A 10,000-nucleotide genomic window follows, 5' to 3' on the forward strand; every position below is an offset into this window, starting at 1 on the left:
CTACAGTTGGGAAAATAAGTATTTGAACCCCTGCCGATTTCGCAAGTTTGCCCTCTTGCAAAGTAATGTGTGATCTATAATTGTAATGGTCCACCATGGGCAAGACCAAAAGAGTTGTCCAAGGACGTCAGAGATAAGATTGTAGAGTGCTACCAAACAATCGGCAAGCAGCTTGATGAGAAGCAGACGACTATTAGCGATTTTTCGTAAATGGAAGCAACACCAAACAACTGTCAATCGCTCTACGTCTGGGGCTCCATGCAAGATATCCCCTCTTGCGGTATCAGTTATCATTCAAAAGGTGCAGAATAACCCCAGAACTACACCCAAGAAAACCATTGGCAACACACTACGCCGTCATTTTTTAAAGTACTGCAGCACTCGCAAGGTCCCCCTGCTCAAGGAAGGAAGCACATGTACAGGGCCATCTGAAGTTTGCCAATGAACACTTGAATGATTCTAAGGAGGATTGGGAGACAGGATGTGGTCAGATGAGACCAAAATCAAGCTCTTTGGCATCAACTCGACTTGCTGCGTTTGGAGGGGGAAGAATGGTGAATATGACCCCAAGAACACCATCCCCACCATCAAGCATGGAGGTGGAAACATGCTTTGGGGCTGTTTCTCTGCCAAGGGTAAGACCGACTCCACCGCATCGAGAGGACTATGGATGGGGCCATGTAACGTGGAATATTGGGCTTGAACCTCATTCCCTCCCATTGAAACCGCAAGAGTTGGAGAGTATCTGCAAAGAGGAGTGGACCAAAATCCCTCCTGAGATGTGTGTAAACCTGGTGACCAACTACAAGATCCGTCTGCTGTATGTGCTTGCTAACACGGGTTATTCCAAGTTCTAAGTCATGTTTTGCTAGGGGTTCAAATACTTATTTTCTGCATCAATTGCAAATAAAGTCAAAATTTTTATAAAATGCAGTTTTCTGGATTTTTTTGTTAATATTCTGTTTCTCACTGTTAAAATACCCCTTCCATTACAATTATAGATCACACATTTCTTTGCAAGTGGCCAAACTTGCAAAATCGGCAGGGGTTCAAATACTTATTTTCCCCACTGTACCTCCTCGTCTACCTCCATACTTACCAGCGGAAACGCAGTCGCCTGGACTGGAGGTACTTCTGAAGCTCAACACTTTTCACCCCCAGCAAAGAGGAAGACATCAAACATTAGCTATCTGAACTAGCATTAGCAATCTGAACTAGCTCTCATCCACTGGCTCTTGACATTAGCATTAGCCATCTGAACTAGCATTAGCAATCTGAACTAGCTCACATCCACTGGCTCTTGACATTAGCATTAGCTATCTGAACTAGCATTAGCAATCTGAACTAGCATTAGCAATCTGAACTAGCTCACATCCACTGGCTCTTGCTTCTATCTAGGGCTAAAGTGATATTGCTGTTAGGGGTTGAGAGCTTAACAGCTATACACATCTGTTCTTGAACCCTTCTGTACCTGACCTCACTGACCCCTTGACCTCTTGACCTCACTGACCCTTTTAATACCTGACCTCACTGACCCTTTCTATACCTGACCTCACTGACCCCTTCTATACCTGACCTCACTGACCCCTTGACCTCTTGACCTCACTGACCCCTTCTGTACCTCACTGACCCCTTGACCTCTTGACCTCACTGACCCCTTCTGTACCTCACTGACCCCTTGACCTCTTGACCTACCTGACCCTTCTGTACCTGACCTCACTGACCCCTTGACCTCTGTACCTCACTGACCCCTTCTGTACCTGACCTACCTGACCTCTTGTGCTTTACGTAGCCGAGTCAAAGGTCTCACTGAAACTCTGACCTTCAGCTCCTATGCCAGCTCCTCTCCTCCATGCCTCATCTCTCCTCTCTCCTCTCTGCCTCATCTCTCCTCTCTCCTCCATGCCTCATCTCTCCTCTCTCCTCTCTGCCTCATCTCTGCCTCATCTCTCCTCTCTCCTCTCTGCCTCATCTCTCCTCTCTCCTCCATGCCTCATCTCTCCTCTCTCCTCTCTGCCTCATCTCTGCCTCATCTCTCCTCTCTCCTCATCTCTCCTCTCTGCCTCATCTCTCCTCTCTGCCTCATCTCTCCTCTCTGCCTCATCTCTCCTCTCTCCTCTCCTCTCTGCCTCATCTCTCCTCTCTGCCCTCTCCTCTCTGCCTCATCTCTCCTCTCTGCTCTCCTCTCTGCCTCATCTCTCCTCTCTGCCTCATCTCTCCTCTCTGCCTCATCTCTCCTCTCTGCCTCATCTCTCCTCTCTGCTCTCCTCTCTGCCTCATCTCTCCTCTCTGCCTCATCTCTCCTCTCTCCTATCCTCTCTGCCTCATCTCTCCTCTCTCCTCCTATCCTCTCTGCCTCATCTCTCCTCTCTGCCTCATCTCTCCTCTCTCCTCCTATCCTCTCTGCTCTCTCCTCTCTGCCTCATCTCTCCTCTCTGCCTCATCTCTCCTCTCTGCTCTCCTCTCTGCCTCATCTCTCCTCTCTGCCTCATCTCTCCTCTCTGCTCTCTCCTCTCTGCCTCATCTCTCCTCTCTGCCTCATCTCTCCTCCTCTCCTCTCTGCCTCATCTCTCCTCTCTCCTCCTATCCTCTCTGCCTCATCTCTCCTCTCTGCCTCATCTCTCCTCTCTGCCTCACCTCCCCTCTCTCCTCCCCTCTCTGCTCTCCTCTCTGCCTCATCTCTCCTCTCTGCCTCATCTCTCCTCTCTGCCTCATCTCTCCTCTCTCCTCCTATCCTCTCTCCTCTCTGCTCTATCCTCCTTGCCTCATCTCTCCTCTCTGCTCTATCCACATGAGGAAGACTCCTCACACTCAGTACTGTAGGGTTTGTTCCCACCAGATCTGGCTGCTTCTCCCTGGCGTGGCGTTAGGCGGCTGTCTTACCTGACCCCTTCTGTACCTGAACTCCTGACCCCTTGACCTCTTGTGCCCTATGTAGCCGAGCCAAAAAGCCTCACTGAAACTCTGACCTTCAGCTCCTATCCTCATCTGATCTCCCAACAGCTCTCCTCCTCCTTCCTTTCCTGCTTCCTTCTCATCTCTCGTTCCTCATGTATCTTCCTCTCCTCCTCACTTTTCCTCTCCCAGTCCTTCCTCTCCTCCTCTCTTTTGCTCTCCAACTCCCTCCTTTCATCCTCCCTTCTCTTCTCTCGTTCCTCATGTATATTCCTTTCCTCCTCTATTCTCCTCTAATACTCCATCTTGTCCTCCTCCATCCTCTTTTTCTCCTCCTCCAGCCTCTGTCTGCCTTCTTCCTCTGCTCTGTTTTCCCCTGGCGTGGCGTTCAGCGTCTGTCTTACCTGGCGCCGGCGACGGGGGACTTCCTGCCCGGGTCAAGGGCCCCCCCCCCGGGCGCCCCCCCCAGGGGCTCCTCGCCCAGCGAGCGCGTGTCCTTGTTGAGCTGCTGCAGGCGTGAGCTGAGCTCGCTGATCACAGTGGGCTTGCCCCCCCCCTCCTCACGGTCGCCGGGGCTACCAGGGCTGCTGGCTCCTCCTCCTCCTCCTCCTCGCGCCTCCCCCCCCACGCCGCCGTCCCCCCACAGCTTGGAGCGTCTCTGGAAGAGGTAGCGGGGCCGGCTGGTGCCACACACACACACACACACACACACACACACATGAGAGCATATCACAAACACACACACACACACACAGACAGACACACACACACATAAACATGCATATATTCTTTCCCACATTTTACATTTGTATTTAACTGCTCATTACAGAAACAAAACTGTGGCTTTGCCACTGTGCATTTAAGTAATTTAAACAAAGTCAAGTATACTGTAAACACAAGGCATGCACTTTTTAAAGTGGCCTTATGCAGTAATTGTACTTCAGGGTTAGGGTTAGGATAAGCAGTTTTACCTTAAAATAACAGCTTTGAAAAAATTGGGGCCCTACAATGACTCTTAATATGGAGAATCGCCTCTGTGCCATTGCCATACCAGGGTCCGTAGGCAAATGACTAAGTTATGTAGGTGTGCTTGAAGCCGCCCGGTTTTTACTCTCTGCCGAACTAGTAAGTAGCTTATTTGCCGTATTGTGTTGCACTTGCTTGATGTTTGACTGTGTTAGGACAGTTGTTGACTAACTAGTTTGTCATAGTGTCAAAGTAAGCACATTTCAAGATATTTCGCTAGTTTGAGCCACTAGCATCTCGTTAGCGATTAGCAATTGATCCGTTATGCTGCTTTAATCACTGTGTGCAAAATTTCCCATCTTAAAATTATTATAATTTTTTTTTTACACCACGTTGTTATCACCGACGTTGCGGTTAGAAAATCGCATTTGACCATATTGCGATTTAATCGCAAATGCGATACATTTTTCAGCCCTAACACACCCTCTCTAAAGTATTACACAAACACACACACACACGCACATAAACACACACACATAAACACACACACACACACACACACACACACACACACACACACTCACACTCACACTCACACACACACACGCACACACTCTCTAAAGTGTAAGAGTAAGAGGAGCACACACACATACACACACACACACACACACACACAAACACACACACAAACACACACACAAACACACACACACACACACACACACACACACACACACACACACACACACACACACAAACACACACACACACAAACACACACACACACACACACACACACACACACACACACACACACACACACACACACACACACATACACACACACACACTCTCTAAAGTGTAAGCGTAAGAGGAGCACTCACTAGGGGGGTCCGAGCCCCAGGCCGGGGGAGGAGGAGGACGCCATCATGCCTGCGGCCAGCGCGGCGGCTTGCTGCTGGGAGAGGAGCTCACTGTCGGACGACTGCTTGAGCAGCGGGTCCCTGAAGGTCACGGGCCCCTTGCTGCCGCCCAGCTGGGACTTGAGCTTGGGCTTGGGAGGCACTGGCGGCTTGTCGAGCACGAAGGTGTGGCCGTCGGCGTGGGAACAGTAGGTGTCCGTGGAGAGCAGCTCCCCGCTCTCCGACGACAGCGTGGACATGCTGGACACCGTGGAGACGGTGCTCGTGGTCTCCAGGTGGTGGTCGCTGGTCGAGCTGCGGGTGTCCGCCTCCTCCACGCCCGAGTCCGCTGCCGACGACTCCCCCACCAGATGGCCTTCCAGAGGCTTCCCTGAGACGGCGGTGGCGGTGATGGTAGAGGGGGCCTTGCCCGCAGAGGCTGCTGCTATAGCAACAGGGGCCAGGGGGACGGGAGGAAGGGGAGGCGCTGCAGGGGTGGCGGGGGTCTTGGATGGGGGAGGTGTGGTTGCCGTGGGCGATGCCGTGGGCGTTGCCGTGGTAACGAGCTGGTCTTTGGGAAGGAGTCCGTTGGCGAACTCGTTGGGCGGCGGCACCACGCCGATCTTGCGGAGCTCCTCGCGCGTCTCCTCGTCGCTGGACGACAGGATGGCGGCGGGCAGAGCCACGGTGCCGTAGGCGTCCATGTCCTCCTCCGAGCTGCCCTGCGCCAGCGTCTTATCAGCGGCCGGGCTGGGCGGGCGCTGGGGTGTGGCCGAGGGGGTGGGCGTGGGGGTACGGGTCGGGGTGGTGGTTCCCGCAGCGCTGGCATCTGGACTCGGGGACGACGCGGTGGGTTTGGGTTCGGCGGGCGGGGCTCGGGCAGGCTGGTCGGACGTTGGCAGACCCAGGGTGGTGCCCTGGCCGTTGCTGGTGGCGTGGACCATGACGAGGCCCGCGGTCTTCTGCTGCGACGTGTCCAGGATGCTGATGAGCAGGCTCTTCTTGTCCTCCGCAGGCGAGGAGCGCTCCTCCCCTCTCCTCTCCTCCCTCCTCTCCTCCCTCCTCCCCTCCATCTCCCTCCGCAGCGACGTGGGCGACGCCCACTGCACCTTACTGGCCGTGGGGTAAAAGGACGAGGGCGAGTCTCTCCCCCCCTCCATCCCTCCCCCGCGCTCGGTCTCTTTGGTGTGTGTTGTGTGTTCGGTGTGAAACAGCGCCCCCTGCTGCTGCTCGTGCGTAGTCCTGGGCTCGGGGCTGCTGGAGGGCGACTGGCACTGGGAGCTCAGCGCCCGCTCCCTTGCGGCCAGCGCAAGAGCCAGCGGGGAGTTGGGGTCCAGGGGTTTGCCCGTGAGCGGGTGGATGAAGGTGGTGGTGGTGGTGGCGCCACCCAGTGGAGCGGAGGTGCGGAGCGGCATGGCGGGAGGGGGCAGGGAGGACGACGCCTGGTCACGCGTCAGCATCCGCTCGTCCACGGAGCGTGACTGGATGAGCGAGGGCACGTCGCCCGCCCCCCCGAACCCCTCCGCGCCCGTCGTCATGCCGATGCCGCCGCTGCCCTCCAGGGTGCCCACGGACAGGAAGACGGTGGACCGGCGTCGCTCCTCCAGCCGGCGCTCGCGGTCCTTCACCGCTCCGGCGATGGCCGCCGCAAACGGGCCCCGCCCCTGTAGTTACAGAGCAAAATCACCATGACAACTATCATTCATTTCTTAGCCAATGAAACACTCTCATATTACAGAACATTTGCTTCAGCCAATGGAGCCAACTCTTATTAGAACTCATATCCGCTTCATCAAGTAGATAAACACAGACACACACACACACACACACACACACACACACACACACACACCTGCAGTAGCGCCGCCTCCTGCTATCGAACAGAGTCATGACTAAGAACATAGCACATCTGAATGAGGCAGAAAGACAGCGATATTTAGAAAAAACATTGATTATTGGCTGCGATCCATATTTACTACCGTCAACTTTAATTTGCCCCTTAAAGTCTGCGAAACGTCTGCTGGAGATAGCCTGAAGGCTATCAAGAGTACAGATGCATATCAATATGCAGTTGCAGGATGGGTGAACGACACCAATAAATGGCATCTGGAGGCAAAACACATGTATGTCATCACAGGACATCTAATTTACTCAAACAGCAATTATCAATTAGTGGTGGTTAAGAGTGCCAACGTTGGCTAGCTAGGTGTAGTTAAAGCCTTTAGTAAAGTTCACTAGCAGCTCGCTAACTATTAGCACGCTAGCTTAGTCAGGAGTGTTTAGCTCTGATAAGGCACAGCAATTGTTCACGATTGTATCAACGTGCTGCATTTCACTTAACATGTCAGTCATTCCCAGGCTCTGAACACAAAATCAACATCTACCATGATAGTGGTGCAGGAAAATGCAAAGTGTTGACTGCACAATCGGGAGTTAGCTGTCAGCTGCTAGTTGTCTCTTCTAATTTGCAGCCAACTATTTATAGCTAACCATTTATTCCGCCGATCTAAATCTTTTGGTATACAATTCAATTGTTTATTTTGGGTTATTTTCGCGACTGGTGTCGCATCCATCAGCACATCATCTGCCGGGCATTTTTAACTTTCTGTGGGTTTTGACCGACTATGTCTATGTTGTGACTGACGCTCAGCTTGACTTTCGAACACAAAGATGGCGACGCTTAGACACAGTGACGTCACATTGCATCTCTGAATGGAGCAAACACTTATTAGAACTCCTCTTCATCCAGTAGATCACACACACACACACACACACACACACACACACACACACACACACACACACACACACACACCTGCAGTAGCGCCGCCTCCTGCGCGGCCAGCTGCTGCTGGTAGTACTCCATGCGGCTGGCGTGGTGCGATGCCAGCCTGCCCGTGGGCGACAGCTCCCGATGGTGCCCGTGCGCCGAGGCCAGCGCCAGCGATGCCCGCTCCTGGATAGAGTCTTCCACCTGCGGGCACACACACACACACACACACAGGCACACACACGATCGCCGTGAGTCATTCAGGGAACAGATATGGCATTCCTCTGCCAGATGCTTTAAGTGTGAGAAACATTCATATCAAATATTATATTCATAAATGTGTCATTTCATTTCAATCAGCGCCACACGCTGAAAAGAAGAGTTTTCATCACCCTACCCAAAACAACGCCCCGCCAAAACAACCCTGACACACCCTGACCACCCCAGCCTCTTCCATTCTGAACCCTGACCCAGTCTCTCCAGTTCTGAACCCTGACCCAGTCTCTGTGGTTCTGACCCCTAAATCATCCTGACCCAGTCTATGTGGTTCTGAACCCTGACCCAGTCTCTGTGGTTCTGAACCTCTAAACCATCCTGACCCAGTCTCTGTGGTTCTGAACCCTGACCCAGTCTCTGTGGTTCTGAACCTCTAAACCATCCTGACCCAGTCTCTGTGGTTCTGACCCATCCTGACCCAGTCTCTGTGGTTCTGAACCCTGACCCAGTCTCTGTGGTTCTGAACCTCTAAACCATCCTGACCCAGTCTCTGTGGTTCTGACCAATCCTGACCCAGTCTCTGTGGTTCTGACCCAGTCCCACCTGCAGCTGCTTGACCAGCGGGCTCTTCCTGCGCTGCGGTTTGGAGGGGGGCGGGGGGGTGAAGAGGCCCAGGCTGAACTGGCCCACGTTGGCGTACGGGTTGTCAAGGATACGCCCCGCCCCCTTACGCTTCATCTTCTCCGAGGGCGTGGCCTGAGCCGGCGAGGGGCGGGGCATGTCGGCGAGAGAGGAGGAGTCCTGCAGGAGGATCATGGAGTTGGCTTTCCTCTGGCGCTCCGTCAGGGGGGGGGGCGCGTGGTGGGGGGGGCCCGGGGAGGTGGAGGAGCGGGAGAAGGTGGGCGTGAAGGAGGGGGAGGAGCCGTAGCTGCCAAGCACCGCCCCCGGGGGCGGGCCTATGCCATGGAGGCGGGGCTCGGAGGCGGGGCGGAAGCTGGAGCGGGAGGGGTCGTGGAGTCGCCCCGGCGGGGGCGGGGGGCAGAAGGAAGGGGGCGGGCCCGTGTCCAGGTAGTAGAGGGAGGGGGGTGGAGGGGGGGCCGTCTGGGGAGGGGGCGGGATCATGCCGTGGTGGGCGGGGTCTCGCAGCGTGTCCGTCATCGACGAGCTCCGTGGAAACCGGTGCTCTGCCGCCAGTGCCGATAAACGATCCTCCTCCGTCGCTCCTGACAACCAGAGGTTAAAGGTGAAAGGTCATCAAAGGTCAAAAAAGCTTGATAATGAAAACAGGAAAAGGTGAAGTAGTTGTGGTACGGGACATGCCTTTAGACCGATGGATGTGTGTGTGTGTGTGTGTGTGTGTGTGTGTGTGTGTGTGTCTGTGTGTGTATATGTGTGTGTATATGTGTGCGTGCGTGCGTGCGTGCGTGCGTGCGTGCGTGCGTGCGTGCGAGTGTGTGTGTGTGTGTGTGTGTGTGTGTGTGTGTGTGTGTGTGTGTGTGTGTGTGTGTGTGTGTGTGTGTGTGTGTGTGTGTGTGTGTGTGTGTGTGTCTTACCGAAGCTCTTGGTGCGGTGCATGCCTTTAGACAGGTGCATATGTCTGTCCAGATCGGGGTGCAGCGCTCCATGGAGAGCCAATCCTTGCCGCTCGAAAAGGGACTGTGGACACACACACACACACACACACACACACACACACACATCAGTGGAAACACACACACACACACACACACACACATCAGTGGAAACACACACACACACACACACACACATCAGTGGAAACACACACACACACACACACACACAGATCAGTGGAAACACACACACACACACACACACACACACACACACACACACACATCAGTGGAAACACACACACAGACACACACACACACACACACACACACATCAGTGGAAACACACACACAGACACACACACACACACACACACACACACACACACACATCAGTGGAAACACACACACACACACCAATAGCACACACATCAATGGAAACACACACACACACACACACCAATAACACACACATCAGTGGAAACACACACACACACACACACATACCAATAACACACACACACTAATGGAATGGAGTTATGCCTGTCTGAGATCCCGAGTACACCTATGAACTGTGCATGTCTATTCCATTCAGGAAATAAAGAACAAGCTATTGAAGAGTTTGTCAGTCCTCAATTTGACCACCGTCACACTGTGTGTGTGTGTGTGTGTATGTGTGT

General features: G+C 53.6%; 1 protein-coding gene across 1 annotated transcript in view; it reads right to left on the minus strand.

Moving 5' to 3' along the window:
- The window catches only part of shank3a (SH3 and multiple ankyrin repeat domains 3a), a gene marked incomplete at both ends in the record, with an annotated part of 247,543 nt that overhangs the window by 7,506 nt on the left and 230,037 nt on the right, over window positions 1–10,000 (minus strand). The window contains 5 exon segments of the mRNA XM_080847605.1: window positions 3,300–3,575; window positions 4,746–6,427; window positions 7,579–7,737; window positions 8,353–8,972; window positions 9,303–9,405. Coding sequence (XP_080703731.1) covers window positions 3,300–3,575; window positions 4,746–6,427; window positions 7,579–7,737; window positions 8,353–8,972; window positions 9,303–9,405 — 2,840 coding nt within the window.

The sequence above is a fragment of the Sprattus sprattus genome (assembly GCF_963457725.1).
Source record: "Sprattus sprattus genome assembly, chromosome: 11".
Lineage (NCBI taxonomy): Eukaryota > Metazoa > Chordata > Actinopteri > Clupeiformes > Clupeidae > Sprattus > Sprattus sprattus.